Genomic DNA, 21,206 nt, shown 5'->3' with positions numbered 1-21,206 from the left:
TACGTGTCACAACTACGTTTATGGTGTCAGTTACAAAACCGTATCCATTCACTGCACGTGTGCTTTACTAAAAGCGTGCGAAGGATAACAGCGTCTTTATACATTTTTTGGACTAATCTGTTCCTAGTTGGATCGGAGTGGAGTAATCTGTTCTTTTTTGTGCGGTTTTGGACTGAACCGTTTTTTCCCCAATGCATTAACCAGTCAGTTTTCCTAGCTTTGTGGCTTTTGGGATGCAATGCTCGGAGATGCACATTGGCATCATTTTTAAATTTCTCTTGTTAATGGCAAACACCAGGTAATATCTCATTCTCTTGCAATTGACTTCCTAATTGACTCCTGAAATTGGTGTAATTAATCTGTTAATGCAATCATTCGACTGCGAACAGATAGCGGGAGTGTTAACTTAGGGATCATTTATGTGTATGTTTCTTTGCTGCAGGAATTGATCAATGAGGAGGATGAATTGTTGAAAGGTTTGAAGAACGAACAGGGTGCGGAATCATATTCCGCAGTTATTCATGCACTTCTGGAGCTCAATGAATATAACCCAGGCGGTAGATTTCCAGTTCCAGAACTTTGAAACTTTAAGGAGAACAAGGGAGCTACTGCAGAGGAAGGAGTTGCAGCTCTTGTTGTCACCTGAGAAAGTATCCAACTGTTTAAGTGATTTGAAGAGCCATACAAACTGTTTTTTTTTTGTTATCTGCCATTCCTCTTTTGTGGATCAGTAAATTACATATCTATGGGCAGCTTAAGTGCATTGGTGGATGAATCCTCCGGTATGGTCATTATATACTCTGAATAGGAACTGAAGTACTACCTATATTGCTTTTCTGTTAATTTAATCTCAAAGTCCATAGTTTGATATATAAAGCACTCCGTTTTGTTAACTAAGGCTGTTGTGACTTTTCAACACGGTTGGTTGTTATCATATAGAATCATTTTTAATTAAAAAAAAGACAAGTGAAGTTATCTTAAGACTTAAGTTAACAAAATTCCATCACTTGACATCTTATTTAAGACCAATTCATTGCACTGTTTAAAACTCAGAAGATCAAAAGAAAGACTTGGTATTTTTCATTCTATACAAGTTTGTTTGCAGAAGTGCTAATTGGTGTTGGTGGTGATCTCATTGTAAACCAGATACAAGACATTGTTGTTTATTTCATTTCACTGATTGATCATTCTCTGGTTGGGTTGTTTCAGACGATACATTCATGGTGGTGAGTATAACTTCTGAAAATCTCTTTTAGTTTCAACTGTCCTCATTGACTTTTCACTTTAACATTGATTGATTCATCTCAAATTGGCTCATTTGGCGTTGACTTACCATCTTTTTCATTTTGTTCGTTCAATTTTTCATTCCTATATGTTTAGATTGCAATCAATATATGACTACATGTGATTTAATGATTTATGAAACTCTCTTGACTTTGCTAGATTATCAGTTTATTAGCTCTACTGCATATCTGTTTAAAAAGTGTAAATTTGTTCATTGTTGAAAAATCTGTTGGTTCTCATTTCTCTTTTGTCATTTCTTTAAATCAGTTGACTATAAAGGCCTAGAATCTCCAAGTTTATAACTGCACATGTGCGTAGTGTGGATGTGCTGTGCTCTGTCAGCATTGCTTGCAAGATTTACCAATTGTTTTGCTTAGTTATTTGTTCTTCATATAAGTTTCTTCTAATGGGTGTTCTTATCTTTTATTTGACAGAGGATTTGTACTTTATGCAATGGTGCCTTGATATTTGGAGATGGTAATGCCATATTCTCTGCCGAGTGCTCACATCCCTTTCATTTCAATTGCATCACTTCATATGTGAAGCTTGGGAACCAGATTTGCCCAACTTGTGATGCTCAATGGAAGGATATTCCTGTCATTGGTACTGCTTCAAATTCAACTGGTGGACTCACACCAGCCCCATTACGGCCACATATTCCTTCACGAACATTCTATAATCGGGTCATTACATCACAAATTCCATCTTCTGAGCCATTTGTCTTCGATGACGATGATCCCTTAAATTCCCAATCCAACTTTTCATCTAATAACATTACTGTTATCAGATCCGTAGATATCAAAACACACACAGAATTCCCAGCTGTTCCGCGGTCTGTTTCGAAAGAAAACTTCCATATACTCGTCAATCTCAAATCTAATGTCACTGATATAGATCAAGTTATTAGTGATGTAACTTGTCGTGCACCAATTGACCTCGTCACGGTTCTTGATATTAGTGGTAGCATGACAGGTACAAAAATTAAATTGCTAAAGCGAGCCATGGGGTTTGTGATAGAGAACCTTGGCCCTTCTGACAGATTGTCTGTTATTAGCTTTTCATCTGATGCCCGTCGCCTCTTCCCCCTCCTCCTCATGACTGATTCTGGTAAACAATATGCACTACAAGCTGTTAATTCTTTGGTTGCTGGTGGTGGGACAAACATTGTAGAAGGACTCAAGAAGGGCACAAAGGTTATTGAAGACCGAGGACACAAAAATCCTGTTTATAGTATCATGCTATTATCCGATGGGCAGGACTCGTACACGAAGGAGATCAACGTTAAAGAAATTTCGAGGTTGCAAATTCCAGTTCATACATTTGGATTTGGTGCAGACCATGATCCTGTCATGTTGCACTCGATTGCGGAGGGTTCCAAGGGAACGTTTTCTTTTATTGAAGCCGAGGGATTAATACAAGATGCATTTGCTCAATGTATTGGTGGTCTCCTGAGTGTAGTTGTACAAGACTTGCAAGTACACATCCAGTCGCTTGACCCTTGTCTTCGTCTTAGTCAACTAAAAGCAGGGAGTTATTCCACTCATTTGAAAGGTGATAACCGAACAGGATCTGTAGACATCGGGGATTTGTATGCGGATGAGGAGAGGGATTTTCTCGTGCTGGTCAACATTCCAGTTGTACCTAATGGGAATTCCAGCAATCAGATGAAGTTGGTTAGTGTACGTTGTGGATACAAAGATCCTTTGACAAAAGAATCTGTTACTACTGAAGCTATAGAAGTGAAACTTCAGAGACCCGAAATGGTTGATGAAGATATGGTTGTTTCTATAGAGGTTGTTAGGCAAAAGAATCGGTTGCAGGCCGCTGAGGCCATGAGTAATTCGCGTGTGGCTGCTGAGAGAGGTGATCTGCCCGCCGCATGGTCTATAATTGATGGTTGTAGGATGCAGATATCAGAAACTGCCTCTGTGCATGCTGGTGACAAATTTTCTGTTGATTTAGATTTAGAGCTTCAAGAGGTACGATCGAGGATGAAAAGCAAGAAAACATATGAATCAACAGGAAGGGGATATCTACTTTCAGGAATGAGTTCACATTCGAGGCAAAAGGCTACAACTCGAGGAGGTTCTACTGAGAGTACTTACCAGACAGCTTCCATGAGTAAAATGGTTCAACGATCGCGTGCATCTGTTCCAAAATCACTTGTAAATAACTCACCTACAATCCCCAGCACCCCCATTTCACTTTTCAGCAAACTTTCAATGGCGTCTAACAGTGGAGGCACTGCCGATGATGGTACTAAGGCTTTCAAAATTTCTTCATCAAGTAGTCTAAAAATTCAAAGAGGTGATATCACAAAGTGGCGTTTCAATGGTACTTCTGATGCCATTGTAAATGCAGCTAATGAACGGATGCTTGGAGGCGGGGGAGTTGATGGAGCTATACATAGAGCTGCAGGACCCGAACTACGAGCAGCGTGTTATACCATTGCAGAGGTTTGTCCTGAAATTCGCTGCCCAAAAGGAGAAGCGAGAATTACTCCAGCATTTAAGTTGCCTGTTTCGCATGTTATTCACACTGTTGGTCCTATTTATGCTGTTGACAATCACCCGGAAGTTACTCTAAGAAATGCATACAGAAACTGCTTAAAGCTCGCAAAAGAGAACAGGATAGAGTATATCGCTTTTCCTGCCATATCTTGTGGTATTCATGGTTATCCCTATGACGAAGCTGCTAAGATTGCAATATCTACTGTAATGGAATCGGACGGAAAGTTCAAAGAGGTGCATTTTGTTCTATTTGAGGTTGATGTTTTTGATGCTTGGATGGAAAAGGCGAAAGAATTGCTTTAGTCGCAGCCCACAACCAGCAGTTCATTGAAGTTGACCGAGTGGCAGCAGTAGTATTGTTATGCACCGTGGTTCACCAGTTTGTATGGAATGAAATCAGTTGACATACAGTGGCGATTTCATTGGTTTTACTTCTCTTGATGGTTGCTTTATTTTTGTGGAGTGCTATTTTGGGGTACAACAGTTTCTTGCTTTTTTTGTTCTTCTTGTCCACGAATATTAAGTAATAAAATTTGTGACAATTTGATTTGTTTTCTTTTGCAAACTGCGTTCATGCCTCTTTGGACCCTCTGAGCAGTGAATCAGTAAAATCCATATCTATGTGCAGCTGAAATACTGCGTTTTTTTTTGTTGTTGCTTTGATTTCCTAAAGATGTGAGAGCTGCTCATGAATAAAAAGTTGACTCAGTTCTCATAGGAATGTTTAATATAGTTTTTTATGGTATTTAATCGTCAGCCTGTGTAGACCTATTCTTTTGTTTTTCTGAATGTTCCAACTCTATATTTGCTAAGGATGCACACGGTACGGTTCGGCTCGGTTCTTGAAGAGACCGAGTATCTGTACCTTCATAGTCTCGATTCCAAAATTTTGGACCGGTATCTGTATCTTGTACCTCGGTTCCGGTACCATTCGGTACACGTCCGGTACCAGGTACGGTTCCGGTACCAGTCGGTACTTTTCCAGACATAAATATGTCTTTTTCTCTCACAACATAAGTACCTGTTTTTCAATATATTAAGTAATATCTCAATCAAAAAACAAAGCACCAACTAATAAGTAGCAATATTACTAGCAAATCAAACAAACAAAGTCTTGAAAATCTGAAAAAAGAAGTAGCAGTAGGCAGTAGCACACAAACTGGCAAACACACATACTAAAGTCTTGAAAATCCGAAAAAAGAACAAGTAGCAGTAGGCAGTAGCCACAGACACACATACTAAGTCTTGAAAATGAGAAAATCTGGAAAAAGAACAACTAGCAGTGCATCTAGTACTGCAGTAGTCTTGAATCTTGATCTTCTAATCCATGTCAGCAGCACTTGTGGTGGCATCAGTGTTGATAGGACCAAGTAACGCTGCAAAAACAAATAATCGCAGTTAGTAACTATTAGTCTATATCTATTACTTCCAAACACAAGTAATAATGTAATATGTATATCAGCAATGTATATGTTTGTACAATTGTATGTTACCTTCTTCAAGTTCAACATCATCATCTGGTATGTAATCAGATATAAGATCAAGTTGTATTGGCTTCCTTAGACAGCTTTGTGTGCAAAGCAATGCCTCAACTGTCCTTGTAGATAAAAAGCTTCTACAAGGACTTAAGACTCGCTTTCCTGTGCTAAAAGCAGACTCAGAGGCAACAGAAGACACAGGAATGGCTAATATGTCCTTAGTCATATGTCCAAGTATCTTATACTTTGTATTGTTGGTCTTCCACCAACCCAATAAGTCAAACTCCTCATCATCATCTTCTCCTTCACCTTCTTCATACTTGTCAATGAAATATCTATCCAACTCTATTTTTCCCATGTCATCATTTGGGCTACTCTTGAACCTCTTACTCCTTGACATCAACTCTTTCATACGATTTGGCCATGCCCCTGGTTTACTTACACTGCTTTGGCTTGTCCCTGGATAAAACTAAGTCTAAGGCTCTAAGCCTAGTGCTAAGCATTAATTATGCGATCTCTGTGGGGGCATCTCTTAAAGTGCTTCCACAATGTTGTTGTTCCATTTATGCAGTTGTGAGCCCTATATATCCTTCCACAGTAATTGCAAGTGGCTTCTGCAACATTTCTCCTAGTGAAATGACGCCATATTATGTTCCGATCCCTAGCTGGACTTGATGCATCCATGAATGATTGGTCACTGACAAACAATATATACACAATTCAAACATGAATCATTGCTGGAAAAAAATCTAAAGAACACAAACAACATGCATTCAAGACACCAAGCTGAATCCATAAATCCAAAATCTAATTGGTACCCATTGTCTGTTGAAACTAGATGTTACCAAGATTTTTAACTTGAACCAAATCAGCAAAACAATTGGCATAAAGAAGAGATCCTTACCTTGTAAGACCGGATCTCAACGATTTTTTTCAGTGAAGGAGCAGCACATGCACATCGGTATTGCTAAACAGAACAGCCTATTAAAACCAGCAACAAATTCAATCTATAACATCAGATACATATGTAATCAAAATGATACTAGCATTTCAGAAAACACAAATTCAATTAAGAAATTTTCTGAAAGGAGATTGAATTATCCAGTGAGAAGAAATGATTCATAATAAAGGCAAAATAGGGCTTTAGGGTTTTAAAATGATAACACTGGTAATTCATTCATGTCATCAGATCAATAGAAACTTTCAGGATAGACAAAAATAACATCAACTAATTTTTTTTCATTTCATTAGATCTGGAAACTACAAATCTAGATTGCATCTTACCAAATCGAGATTTACTGAACCCAGTAGTCAAAAATCAAAATCGAGAGGTGGTGTAATGAAGATCGTGGAGTTGAAGTCTTGAATCTTAATACAATGATACAACAGAAAAAAATTCGTCAATCACAGGCATAAAAAAATTAAAAACAAATTAAACAAAAAAGATGAAACTAATCAAAAGAAATGACGAACCTGATTTCTAAGAGTGAGAAATTAAGAGATGATTGAATATTTGAAACAAAGAAGATGGATTTAGTAATGGGGTTCTTCACTTCTTCTCCTTCACAGAGAGAGGAGACGGACAAAAAAAAAAAAGAAAGGAAACTGATAAGAGAAACCCTAGCTTTGTTATGTTGGTTTATATACCCCCTCTAATCTAACGGCTATTACTAATCTATGATCCCCTAAATCTAACGGCTCTTAATATTCGGTACTTTCGGTCCGGTACGGCACGGTACTTGTAGTGGACCGTGTACCTGTATCCCCAGACCCCGGTTCCTATTTTTTGGACCGGTACCTGTACCCCGTTCCTCGGTTCAGTCCAAAATCAGGTACGGTTCCACCGATTCCGGCACGGTCCGTCGGTCCGGCTCGGTTCCTGTACACCCTTAATATTTGCCATTTTTCTTTTGAGTTCTGCACTAGTAAAATTATAAAAAAACAATTTGGGTGGTGCAATTCATTTGGTCAATGGAAGTCAAGTGGTCAACCTCGTTTGCAGCAAAGCTTCCTCTACACACTTCTTTTGCACTCTTGAAAACACAGAAGAACAAAGACTTTGTTTACTCTTCATTTCACTGATCATTCTCTGATTGGGTTGTTTCAGACTACATTATTATGGCGTTGAGTATATAACTTCTCAAACTCTTTGAATTTCAATCAACTGTTATTTTCTTTTGCACTCTTGAAAACCAGATATGCCCAACTTGTGATACTAAGTGGAAAGATATTCCTATCATTGGCCCTGCACCAGCTCCATTACCGCCACCTATTCCTCCACCAATAGGTTTTGGTTTTGATCCAACCGGTGACTCACAGATTATATCTGCTGAATGGGAGGATACTCAAGCCACATTATGGCCATGGAATCCTTCACAAACAAATGTTATTGATGATGATCACATAGGTCTCATGGAAATCCCATTTTTTGAGCCACTTGACTTCAATGATGATGATCCCATAGATTTCATGGATTTCCTATCTTCCGAGTCACTTGTCTTGAATGATGATGATCCCATAAATGTCATAGATTTCCGATCTCCTGAGCCACTTGTCTTCAATGACGATGATCCTCTAAACTTCCAACCCAACTCTTCCTCGGATAACATATCTGCTGATCCTTTGAGTGGACTGACACAAGCCACAGTATGGCCATACATTCCTTCACCAACAAATTTTAATCCGTTCATTACATCACATTTCCCATCTTCTGAGCCACTTATCTTCCATGATGATGATCCCATAGATGTCCAATCCAACATTTCTAGTATCAGGTCCATAGATATCAAAACACATACTGAATTCTCAGCTGTTCCGCAGTCAGTTTCACAAGAAAATTTCCATATACTTGTCAATCTCAAATCTAGTGTTACTGATAATAGTGATATAACTTGTCGTGCACCGATTGACCTCATAACGGTTCTTGATACAAGTGGTAGCATGACTGGTACAAAAATTCAGTTGTTATAGAGAGCCATGGGGTTTGTAATACAGAACCTTGGCCCTTCTGATAGATTATCTGTTGTTAGCTTCTCATCGATTTCCCGCCGCCTCTTCCCCCTACTCCTCATGACTGATTATGGTAAACAATGTGCACTACAAGCTGTGAGTTCTTTGGTTGCTGATGGTGTGACAAACACTGTAGAAGGACTCAAGAAGGGAACAAAGGTTATTGAAGATCGAAAACACAAAAATCATGTCCGTAGCATCATGCTGCTATCCGACGGGCAGGATTCTAACACAAAGACTATCAACCTTAAAGAAATTTCAAGGTTAGGAATTCCAGTTCATACATTTGCATTTGGCGCAGACCATGACCCCATCATGTTGCACTCGATCGCAGAGGGTTCCAAGGGAACCCTTTCTTTTATTGAAGCTGAGGGATTAATACAAGATGCATTTGCTCAATGTATTGGTGGTCTCCTGAGTGTAGTTGTGCAAGACTTGCAAGTACACATCCAATCGCTTGACCCTTATGTTTCTATTAGTCATTTAAAAGCAGGTAGTTATTCCACTTGTTTGACAGGAGATAACCAAACAGGATCTGCCGCCATTGGGAATTTGTATGCAGATGAAGCGAGAGATTTTCTCGTGCTGGTCAACATTCCAGTTGTAGCAGGTGGGAATTTTGATGATCAGATGAAGTTGGTTAGTGTGTGGTGTGTTTACAAAGATCCTTTTATTATAGAATCTGTTACCACTGAAGCTATAGAAGTGAAACTTCAGAGACCCGAAATGGTTAATGAAGAAGATATGGTTGTTTCAATTGAGGTTGATAGGCAGAAGAAGCGGTTGCAGGCCGCTGAGGCAATGAGTAATTCGCGTGCTGCTGCTGGGAGAGGTGATCTCCCCACCGCATGGTCTATAATTGATGGTTGTAGGATGCAGTTATCAGATACTGCCTCTGCACATGCAGGTGACAAATTATCTGTTCATTTAGATTTTGAGCTTCAAGAGGTGCGATCAAGGATGGAAAGCCAGGAAATATATGAATCAACAGGAAGGGGATATCTACTTTCAGAAATATGTTCACAGGAGAGTCAAAAGGCTACAGCTCGAGGAGATTCTACTGAGAGCATTTACCAGACAGCTTCGATGAGTAAAATGGTTCAACAATCTCGTGCATTTGTTCCAAACCCACTTGCACATAACTTAGGTACAGTCTCCAGCTCCTCCACTTCACTTTTGAGTACACTTCCAATGACATCTAATGGTGGCGGAGGTGGAGGCACTGCAGATGATGGTAATAAGGCTTCCAATGGCATCTAGTGGTAGTAGTAGTAGTAGTATTAGTAGTAGTAGTGTTACGTACTTTAATAGTGGAGGTTTCATTGGTTTTTACTTCTCTGGTTGGTTACTTTAGTGTGATTCCTGTTTTGTGGAGTGCTGTTTTATGGGTATAACCGTTTTCTGCTTTATTTTTCTTCTTCTTGTCCATGACTAAAATTTGTGATGTTTTTTCCTCCTCTGTCAGTAAAATGCATATCTATGTGCAGCTTAAAGCACAATGGTGGTGAACTACATTATATATTTTGAATAGAAGCTGAAATACTGTGTATTTGTCTTCTGTTAACTAATTTCTTAAAGATATGAGAGCTGCCCATTAATAAAATGCTGGGGATCAGACAGCTTACCTACAATTTCGCAATGGGTACTGATGGACAGAGCAATTTTGGTCTTGAAAACATTCCTCTATTATGAACGTGTGACTTGGTGGTGTCTACTGTAGCTGATGCAGCAGCCTTCCAGTGATTTCTAGTCTTGGGCACAAATTCAAAATGTATCTGCACAACTCTTTTAGAATCTGCACCTGTCAACGATTCGACCTCTCCAGCAAGCATTTTTACTCCTCCAGCTATGAATAAATTCCAAGACAATACCAATCACTGGTACTGGCCAATGATATAATGCAGTCGATCCAAACTCGAAAGCCTGAAACAGTAATGAAGCATAAAAAACTAGTGCAAGAATTCCAGTGAGTTGCTATGATTTGAACAGTGTACACTGGAGCATAGAACACTAGTAAAAATAAAAAAAAACCATGGTCTGTTAAACCATCAAAGTTGATAGAAACAACAGAGATTGAATCAGACCAAGAGACAGCAAGAGTCAATCAAGAAATGCACTAAAGATTAAAGGATGGAATCATGGTTTCACCAAATGTTGCAAAAATGATAAACATGATTCATAAAAAGCATTCAACAGTACTACATTAACCACATTATATAGCAATACATATCAAACTCATGGCTTAGCACTCAAAATCCTTCAAAGTCTCCCCTAATTACATCACAACAAAAAAAGCATCCTGAACTAAACACACCCAATTTGATCTAGCAGCATCAAATCTCAGGCTTTGGCTGGAGAACAACACTAATGACATTCTCAACATTTACTTGATAGCCACAAGCTTTAGTCCCATTTCTAGCCAAGACAATTTTCCCTTCTCTTTTCCTCCTATCTTTAAAATTAGGTCCACAGTCATCAAAATCTGGGTATGCCTCACCTTCTTTCAACTGAGATTGATCTTGCATCCATAACCCATAACCCACTTCTCTCATATCAATCAAAACATTCCCTTCACTAACCACTGGCTTTTCATTCTCACCACCATTATACTCAACAATGACATTGCCATGATCCAACTTACTATTCATACTTGCAGGTAGTCTATCATTCCAACAACCAAATGCAGTATGACCAATAATACCACAAGAGAAGCACATATAAGGCAATTCCTCATAAACAAAAGACACCCACAACACCTTATCATCATCAGCAGCAGCATCAATTTTAGGAAGAGATAACCAACACCCACTAATCACCCTTTTCTTCACATTAACATTAACCTTGATTCTCAAAAGAACAGATCTTTCATTTTCATTTTTGATTTCATTCTCTTCCACTTCAACTTGCAAAGCTTCTCCAGCACCAAATACTTCCCCAATATCAAAACCCATTTCTCTAGACACCAACTCAACAGGAACACCATGAGCTTGAATCCAAAATGGACACGTATGAAATATGTCCAATGATAATGGAACATAAGGACGAGACCATTCCTCTAACACAAGAAGATAACCCTGATAACCTAATACTCATGGTCTTTCATCCATGACCCATTGCTTATCTAATGAATCTTTGAAACTGAAACGTAAAAAACCATCTTGAAGCTCTCTTATGGAGTAGTCTTTGGAAGGGATATAACCTCTCCAAGCTTTTCTTATGTCTCTAATAGCTTCTTCCATGGCTTCTTCAACTTCATTGTTTTTGTCTCTAGGGTTGTTTAGTACTTTTCCAATGAGACTTACACGGGGTTTCCGCGTCTTCTTAAGAGGTGGTGGTGGTTTGCTTATGGTTTCTGATTCTTCTGTGTTGAAGAAATTATCATCCATTACAGAATCCATGGCGGTAGAGGTAGGAGTGATGGTTGTGGGGATGTGAAAATGGAGTCTAGGGGTTTGCAGTTAAGTTTTTATAATGGTCTTTTAAGGATTTGACTGATTAAATGCCTTCTGAGAAGTTACAGACAGCTATAATTACCCGGCAGTAAAATCTAGTTCTAAAGATTTTTTTTTACTTACGTGGGTAAGAGTGAACCACACACGATTAGAGTCTAGACTCTAGACTATGGGGAGGTGATGTGATGTTGAATGTCTAGGATTGATGGGTCAAACTGCCACAGACGTGCTGCCTGCAAGTGAAGGTACAGGGCACAGTCTCACAGACCAAGGGAAGTGTGTAGAGGAAGCTTTGCTAAAAGCAGTGTTGACCACTTGACTTTCCTTGACCAAATGAACTGCAGTCCAAATTGTTTTTAAAGGAAATGGCAGCGAGAAAAATCTGCATCATCTGGGATTTAGTAAATCAGTCATCACTTACTTAGGGCATGGCATTTCCTATGGGTTTCAATTTTGCTCACAGATCAGCAGATGGCCAGCTGATCCTTTTTTGGCAAGGGAACAAGGAAATTGTCTTTTGAGTTTTGAGTGGAGGTGGGCTTGGGCTTGGGAGGACAATGTACCCAACCATTTTTCTTCATCAGTCTTGATTAGGAACTAGACAGAGTTCAACACTACAATGAATATAGTAGGTACATTGGAATCTCACTGGTAAACCATACCGCCTATTCCCCATCCATATCCCTCCCACATCTTACCAGTCATTTTAGAAAGAAGAATGGCTCAGTATACATAAACATGACCGTGGACGATAGTAGCCAGAGAGAAAACTACGTACCACTCCCTCCGTACTTATTATACAGGCGGAGAAGTAGTATTCTCTTAGAATAAGAAAATGTTTAGTTTTCGTAAATTTCCTTCTACTTTCCAAATTTATCCTTACCTTGTTCCAATATAAATATTACTTTACATTTCTCTATCTCACATGTAAAACTAGATTGTATGATACCCATGCATCATTAATAGGGGTGTATGTGGAAAAAACAACTTTGGAAGTGGAGCTCCGTCTATCTAATGGTACTACAAAAATTTTAAACTCCGCCTATATAATAGGTACGGAGGGACTATATTAATACCTGTTAAGTGGAACTGACATTCCATGCAAAGCCACAATAATTACAATCTTACAGCAAAACTAACAAAATAGGAGGATCCATTAATTCTTACAGACATCCATAAAAGAAAAAGAAAACTAGAAATCTATGCACATCAAGTATCCAATACTTCATCAAATCCTAATACCATCCTTCTAATCAAATACTTGCCTTACTTTATTCATCTACAGAACCTAAAAACGCCACATAGAATGTCTCCATTTACTAGAAAAATATAAAGGAAAGCCTTACTAGACAAGTGAAGATGGAAATAAAAGGCAGCACTAACCAGTAGTATGAGATCTTGCCACCATGTTTTCCATTGACTTTGTCTGGTAGACATGAACAAAGCCCGAGCTATCACTAGAAGTATCTCCTCGTGTTGTTGCCCTTTGCCCGGAATGTGAACTCATTCCAGAAAGAACATAAGCCCTCCCACTTGACTCATCTATTTGCATGTTCTGCATTCTTGATCGTATCTCTTTCAGCTCTGAATCTAATGCTGCACATAATTGGTTACCAGCACGTGCAGAAGTTGTTTCCGTGAGCTCCTTTTGACAACTCTCCAGGATAGACCATGCACCAGATAGGTCACCCCTCTCAGCAGCATCCCGTGACTCTGACATTGCTTTAGTAGCTCGAAGCCTGCATTTTTCTCGGTCTACCTCAACAGACACAACAACAAATCCTTCTTCCTCAGTCTCAGGTCTCTGAATTTTGACTTTCTTAACTGCTGTACTCTTGATTTGTTTTGAGAAAGGGTCTTTGTAAGTGCACCCCACATGAACTAATTCTGTCTCAAGACTAGAGCCCTCATCTCCTACTGTTGGAACATTTAGCAAGACGAGAAAATCCCTCTCTTCATTTTCATACAAATCTCCAACATCAATGAATCCAGTTTGATTCATATCTGTTAGACGCATTGAATAACTACCTGCATTAAGTGGGCCAAGACATATATCAGGATGCACACACTGGACATGTACCTGAACATCCTGCAAAACAACACTAAGAAGTCCACCGATGCACTGAGCAAAAGCATCTTGTATGAACCTCTCAGCTTCAACGAAAGAAAATGTTCCCTTGCAGGTCTGGGAAATTGAGTGCAACAAGACAGGATCATGGCTGGAACCAAAACCAAATGTATGCACAGGAACCTTAATCGTGGTTAATTTTGTTGAGATTGCCGTTTCTCTAGATGTGTCTTTCCCATCTGATAAAAGCATGATACTACAAAACGGATTCTTCTCTTTTCGTGAATCGATCACTGAAGCACCCGTTCTTAGTCCATTAAGAATATGAGTCCCACTGCCGGTTGCCAGGGAGTTGACAACTAACAGTGCATGCTGCTTTCCCGAGTCAGTCATCCGACGGAGAGGTAAGAGGCGTCTGGCATAAGATGAAAAAGTAACTATAGACAACCGGTCAGAAGGGCCAAGGTTCTCTATCACAAACCTCATGGCTCGCTTTAGCAACTCAATCTTGGAGCCCCTCATACTACCACTTACATCAAGAACTGTGACAAGGTCAACTGGGGCACGGCAACTTTGAGACATATGTGCATCATCATTATCTTGCTTAATATCAGTAACAAGAGCTTTAAGATTAATCAGAACACTGAAGTTTTCTTTATGAATTGATCGTTGAACAGCTGATATTTCTGGGTATGTTTGGATATCAATGTACGGGGAGCTGTTGGAGGCAAATAGAGATTGTGGATCCAAGGGATCTTCAGTGACCAAAAGGTTTCCAAATGTCGGGTCTAATACAGTCGACCCAAAATTTTCGAGATTTGCGGGCCAATAATTTTCCATGTTTGTTCTTACCCTTTTATGAGAGGGATCAGTAAAATTAGCACCTTCTAAAGGACTAATCATCCAATTGGGTAAACCATTAAACGAAGGATGGTAATTAGCACCTTGTAAAGGACTAACCTTCCATTTGGCTTGGCAAATCATGCAGTTCTGGTTGCCACTCTTGGCGTTCGAAACCACACATAAGAAATGGAAGCAATGAGAGCATTCTGCAGTGAACATGGGCTTCCCATCTCCTACTTGTATGGCACCGTTGCATATAGCACAAGTCATCTGCATACACATCAAACACAGACCAAAGTAAGAAATCAAAGCCAGCGACAATAACAACAAGGATTGTAACAATCAAATTAAAGCTGAAAATCGAAAGAAAGTTGAGCCAAGAATTATATGCTAATTTCAATCCATCTACTTTTACTTTTAGAATCAAGAAGCACCATTTAAGATAGTTCATGATGATCGATGGTAAAAACCTTAAAGATCAGAGGAAAAAACTCAACCTTTTCATGTCAAATTGTATGGATCAAGAGTTAAAGATACCATCTGTTGGCGCAATGCGGAAATGTGATGGGTTTATGGAAATGATTTTGAAAGAGAGGTTGGTTAATTGGAAAGTGAGGCTTTGATTAATATGAAAATGAAAATGTTACAAGAGGTTTGTGTAGCAACTTTGGCTTCCACTAGTTGTTTACAAAGAGGCACTTTGGCTCTTACTCTAACTCTAGCTCTCACTCTACTACTTGGTTACTCACTTGAGTTTTGATGATCAAAATGAAACCATGGAGTGCCTATTTATAGGCCTAGTGAAGAAAACTCTAGAAATGAAAATTCTAGAGACTATGATCTACTATGCCTTAAGAGAATTCTAGAGAAAGAATTCTCTAGATTACATGTGACTAAAAAGAAGACTCTAGAGGCCCAAAAACTCTAGAATGTATTGGGCTTTACCTAGTCTAGGGAACTTCAAGATTATTCTAGAATAATGATCACAAATTAATTTTTTTTTAACACTCCCTCTTAATTTGTGATGTTGAGCTTTTCTCTGAAATGATTGAACTTATCCACCGTGACTGCTTTCGTGAAAATGTCTGCATTTTGTTCTTGTGTTGGACAGAATTGGAGCTCGATTTCCTTGTCTTCTACAAGCTCTCTGATGAAGTGGTGTCGTAGCCTATGTGCTTCGTCCTTCCGTGGAAGACTGGATTTTTTGTCATTGCAATTGTAGACATATTGTCACAGTAGATAGTCGTCGGCTGCATTTGCCTTTGTTGTAGGTCATTCATTATTCTTCTTAGCCACACTGCTTCACATGCTGCACTTGTTGATGCTATGTACTCTGCTTCGGCTGACGATAATGCCACCGTGCTTTGCTTTTTAGAACTCCAAGAGATAACTTTTGTTCCCATACAGAAAACATAGCCTGATGTGCTCTTTCGGTCTTCAATAGAACCTGCCCAATCGCTATCTGTGAAGCCAATTAAATCATTATCTTTTTCTTTTGTATACTTGATGCCAAAATCCTTCGTTCCCTTGATATACCGAAGAATTCTCTTTGCGGCTGCATAGTGTAACTTGCTTGGCTCGCTCATAAACCGAGAAACAATACTGGTTGCATTGACGATGTCTGGCCTTGTATTTGTTAAGTAGATCAGTGAGCCGACTAGACTTCTGAATAAGGTTGGATCAACTTTTGTCGCTCCATCATTTTTTACCAATTTCTCATTGGTACCCATTGGAGTTGCAATTGGTTTGCAATCCATCATGTTGAACCTTTTCAGTAAGTCTTCCGCATATTTTTCTTGAGAAATGAATATTTCTTCTGGAGATTGTTTTACTTGAATCCAAGAAAAATATCGCATAACCTAAGTCTGTCATCTCATATTCTTTCATCATCTCCTTCTTAAATTTTTCTGTCATCTCTTGTTTTGTACTGGCATAAATTAAATCATCAACATAGAGACAGACAATTAGGAAGTCCGTACCTTGTTTTCTGATGTAGAGTGATGGCTCACTTGGACTTTTCTCAAATCCATTATCTCGGAAATACTTGTCGATTTTGCTGTTCCATGCACGCGGTGCTTGCTTAAGACCGTATAGTGCTTTGCGGAGACGATATACCATTTTTTCTTTTCCTTTTCGGATATATCCTTGAGGTTGTTCAACGTACACCTCTTCTTCTAGTTCTCCGTTTAGGAACGCCGACTTTACGTCTAATTGGTAGACTTTCATTTTGAGTTGAGCTGCCAAAGCTAACACCATCCGAATTGTTTCCATGCGAGCGACTGGGGCGAATGTCTCGTTGTAGTCAATTCCTGGTTGCTGGGAATATCCTTTTGCAACTAGCCTTGCTTTGTGCTTTTGAATTGACCCATCTTCATTATATTTTGTCTTGTAGACCCATTTCAGACCAATTATTTCTTTATCAACTGGCTGATTGACGAGCTCCCATGTCTTATTTTTCTCAATTACTCGCATTTCTTCGTCCATGGCGTTTCTCCATTTTTCTTCTTTCGCCGCATCCTCATATTTTTGAGGTTCTAGTGCTATAAAAGCACAATTAGATACATTATAAATATCTCTTAGGGAACGCACCTTTCTAGGTGGGGCACTTGAGTCAGATGAGCTTGGACTTTGTTGTGTTGGACTAGGAGATCTCGGGCTTGCTGGTGGAGTGTTTTCTTCTTGGTGTGACAGATATGGCTCTTCTTCGATGAGTAGTGGAGACTCGTGGTTATCTGGTTCATCATTCCAATCCCAAGCTTTGAATTCATCAAAGATAACATCTCTTGATATTACCAGTTCCTTTGTATCTGGATTTAGAAGTCTATAGGCTTTAGACTCCTCGCTATATCCGATGAATATAAGCTTTTCTCCTTTTTCATCGAACTTTTCTCTATGTTGGGATGGAATATGTGAGTATGCTACACAACCAAAAATTCTGAAAGAAGTTACCTCAGGCTTTTTCTTATGCCATCCCTCGTATGGAGTTTTATTGTGAACCGCTTTTGTTGGCGAGCGATTAAGGATGTACACTGCTGTGTTGACTGCTTCCGCCCAGTAGGTGTTGGGTAGCTTCCTTGCTTTTAGCATACTGCGAGCCATTTCCACGATCGTACGATTTTTCCTTTCCGCAACGCCGTTTTGTTGTGGAGTGTATCGGACGGTGAGCTCCTTTTTAATTCCATTTTCTTTGCAGTAGTTGATAAACTCTTTTGAAGTAAATTCTCCACCACGGTCTGTACGGAAAACTTTCAATTGATGGCCACTTTGCTTCTCTGCCAGCGCCTTGAATTCTAGGAATTTAGTGAATGCCTCGGACTTTTGCTCAAGAATGTACACCCACATCATCCTGGTATAATCGTCCACGAATAAGAGAAAATATCTTCTGTTGTTGAGTGAAGTTGTTCTTGTCGGACCGCATATATCAGCGTGCACCAATTCGAGGGGCCTTCTTGCTCTCCACGATGTCTTCGTAAATGGAAGTCTATGAAACTTCCCTAGAATACAACCTTCACATACTTTATCTCCACCGTCGATATTGGGAAGACCAATTACCATGCCTTTTGATTTTAGAACCTTTAAGGATCTGTAGTTGAGATGCCCGTATCTCAAATGCCATAGCTTTCCTTCGTCAATATGGTTGGTACTCATTGCACAATTTTCAATTGATGGCATAGATAGGGGAAAGACAAAATTTCCTGACATTTTTACTTTTGCCACCAATTGATTATTAATTTTATCGTAAATTGTGCATTCTCCGTCTTCGAAATGTAGTGAGTACCCTTTTCTTATAAGTTGTCCAACACTTAATAAATTTTGAGCTAGGCCAGGAACATAAAGAACATCAGATATGTATCGAGTTTTACCTGACCTTGTACGTACGGATATGACTCCTCTTCCTTCAACATTCTGGAACTTTCCATCTCCAAGTTTGACTGGCGGAATCTCTTGTTCCTCCAATTTTACGAAATATTCTTTGTTTCCTGTCATATGGCTGCTGCATCCGCTGTCGACGTACCATATACCTTGCGATTCTTGTTGCGAGGTGAGGCAGGAATAGAATACTTGATTCTGAGAATTGTTTTTCTCGGAATAGTTTGCTTCATTAAGCCAACAATCTTTCTCCATGTGATTTAATTTATCACACTTGGTGCACTTATACTTGCAATCTTCAGTTGCATGTCCAAAATTTTTGCAAACATTGCATCGGAGATTTGAGGAGTTATTTTTTCCGTACCTTTGATTGTTGTTTCTATAACCTCCTTTTCCTTTTCCACGTCCGCGGGAGTAATTTCTGGGTCCTTGATTTGACGTCGACCCTTTCTCATACTGCGAGTTGGATGATGATCCCCCTCTAGAGCTTTCTTTTTTGGCTTCTGTATTTTTCTTCTCACTGAAATTTATTTTTGATTGAAATGCCTGCTCCAATGGTTGCTCCGCGAACCTATTTATTCTTTTCTCGTGCGCCTCGAGTGAACCCATTAATTCATGTACCGAGAGAGTCGATAAATTTTTTGATTCTTCAATGGCAGCGACGATATGATCAAATTTGAATGGTAAGCTTCTTAATATCTTTTCTACCACTCTTTTATTTTCAATGGTATCTCCATAACTACTGATTTGATTTACTATGCCAGTAACTCTTGAGAAGAAGTTCTGGATAGTTTCATTTTCTTTCATAAGTAAATTATCAAAATCTCGCCATAAATTTTGTAGTTTAATGGAGATTACCTTTTCTGATCCTTGGAATGCTACTTTGAGAATATTCCAGGCCTCCTGTGAAGTTTTTGCCACCGAAATTCGAGGAAAAATAGCTTTGCTTACGCCCTGTTGTAGAAACAGTAATGCTTTAGCATCTTTCTTCTTATTTTCCTTATACTCTTTTTTCTCTGCGTCCGTCCATGACGACAGAGTTTCTGCTGACTCTGGTACTTTATAACCTTCTTCTATAAAATCCCATAGGTCTTGTGAAATGAATAGTGTCTTCATTTGTAGACTCCAATAATCGTAACTCTCACCATCAAAAATTGGAATTAGACTTTGGGCATAGTTGAAACCTTGAATATTTTGGTTAATTGCCATGAGTAGAGTTTTAGGATTACTGGGTTAGGTTTGCTCTGATACCAAATTTGTTGGCGCAATGCGGAAATGTGATGGGTTTATGGAAATGATTTTGAAAGAGAGGTTGGTTAATTGGAAAGTGAGGCTTTGATTAATATGAAAATGAAAATGTTACAAGAGGTTTGTGTAGCAACTTTGGCTTCCACTAGTTGTTTACAAAGAGGCACTTTGGCTCTTACTCTAACTCTAGCTCTCACTCTACTACTTGGTTACTCACTTGAGTTTTGATGATCAAAATGAAACCATGGAGTGCCTATTTATAGGCCTAGTGAAGAAAACTCTAGAAATGAAAATTCTAGAGACTATGATCTACTATGCCTTAAGAGAATTCTAGAGAAAGAATTCTCTAGATTACATGTGACTAAAAAGAAGACTCTAGAGGCCCAAAAACTCTAGAATGTATTGGGCTTTACCTAGTCTAGGGAACTTCAAGATTATTCTAGAATAATGATCACAAATTAATTTTTATTTTTAACACCATCAACAGTACTAATACACCCAAACAATCAAATACCCAAAAACCCTAACTTCAAGATCATGAAAAAATACACAATCAATTCAAACGATCAAATATTTTTCTTGATTATTGAATTATACTCACCATATCTGCTATAAAAAATCTTTACGAGATGATCACCTCTGAAGAGTACTCCGAGGAGCGAAAGGAACTTATAATAATATAATAAAGAGAACAAGAACGTCAGTCATAAAAGACTTTTGAAGGGAGAGGGGTATTTTTGTCAACTATCGTATATTTACCTCATTATCCGGGCACTGGGCAGGGCCCAAGGGCCGTGTGGACGGCTGACTTCTTTCTTAAACGTAGGAAATACCCAATTGGTCCTACAAATAATATATTAGAAAAAGTCTAGTCCAATTGACTTAGTCAATCGTCTGTTTTGTCTTATTTGGTAATATAAATTATAATTTGGTCCTAAAAATTATATTTTGGGACTAAGGTGATGTCATGGATGATGTGAATCTCATCTTGTAGTGGCAGAAATACCCCTTTTAGATTATGACCATATATATAGTCAAAAAGTAAGAGAGAAGGAATCATTCTCAGATTTACTTTCTCTCTCTTATATTTTCAGATCTAAAATTTCTCTCTTTTTTTTTCTTTTTTTTTCTTCCTGCTAGTGTTTGAAGATGAAGATTTTATAGGTTTTTAATTTGCAGTGATGAAATAAGAAACAACAAACGATGTAGACGAGTTTTTCTTGAAGATTTCTAGGTTTTTAATCTGCTGCTACTGTTGAAGTTCATCTCTCGTCGCTGCTGCTGCTGAAGATGTGAACGAGCTTTTTCTTGAAGATTTTTGATCTGCTTAAGATGTTGAAGACGACGATGAACCTGATCTATTTGATGAAGACGACGACGATCTGTTTTGATGAAGACGACGACGACAAATGAATATGAACCCGATCTGTTTTGATGAAGATGA

The 21,206-nt window shown here is 38.8% G+C and overlaps 3 protein-coding genes across 3 annotated transcripts; 2 read left to right on the top strand and 1 right to left on the bottom strand.

The window, feature by feature from the left end:
* Window positions 1-1,039: 1,039 nt before the first annotated feature.
* LOC113348249 (E3 ubiquitin-protein ligase WAV3-like) lies at window positions 1,040-4,372 on the top strand. Its single transcript, XM_026591954.1, has 2 exons — window positions 1,040-1,226; window positions 1,719-4,372. Exons 1-2 carry the CDS (start codon window positions 1,221-1,223, stop codon window positions 4,095-4,097), a joined length of 2,385 nt encoding a protein of 794 aa, XP_026447739.1. The 5' UTR covers window positions 1,040-1,220; the 3' UTR covers window positions 4,098-4,372.
* Window positions 4,373-8,248: 3,876 nt separating this feature from the next.
* LOC113351525 (E3 ubiquitin-protein ligase WAV3-like) lies at window positions 8,249-9,541 on the top strand. Its single transcript, XM_026595491.1, has one exon. The coding sequence runs from the start codon at window positions 8,249-8,251 to the stop codon at window positions 9,539-9,541; it is 1,293 nt and encodes a 430-aa protein (XP_026451276.1).
* Window positions 9,542-12,762: 3,221 nt separating this feature from the next.
* Window positions 12,763-20,425, bottom strand: LOC113348248 (E3 ubiquitin-protein ligase WAV3-like). The gene is made up of 2 exons (XM_026591952.1): window positions 20,364-20,425; window positions 12,763-14,914 (listed from the first exon to the last, which is right to left on the bottom strand). Exons 1-2 carry the CDS (start codon window positions 20,364-20,366, stop codon window positions 13,112-13,114), a joined length of 1,806 nt encoding a protein of 601 aa, XP_026447737.1. The 5' UTR covers window positions 20,367-20,425; the 3' UTR covers window positions 12,763-13,111.
* Between the last annotated feature and the right edge of the window lie 781 nt (window positions 20,426-21,206).

Source organism: Papaver somniferum, chromosome 2 (genome assembly GCF_003573695.1).
Source record: "Papaver somniferum cultivar HN1 chromosome 2, ASM357369v1, whole genome shotgun sequence".
NCBI classification, from domain to species: Eukaryota; Viridiplantae; Streptophyta; class Magnoliopsida; order Ranunculales; family Papaveraceae; genus Papaver; species Papaver somniferum.
Note: the sequence above shows the minus strand (reverse complement) of the source record. Positions and strands in the feature narration are given on the sequence as shown.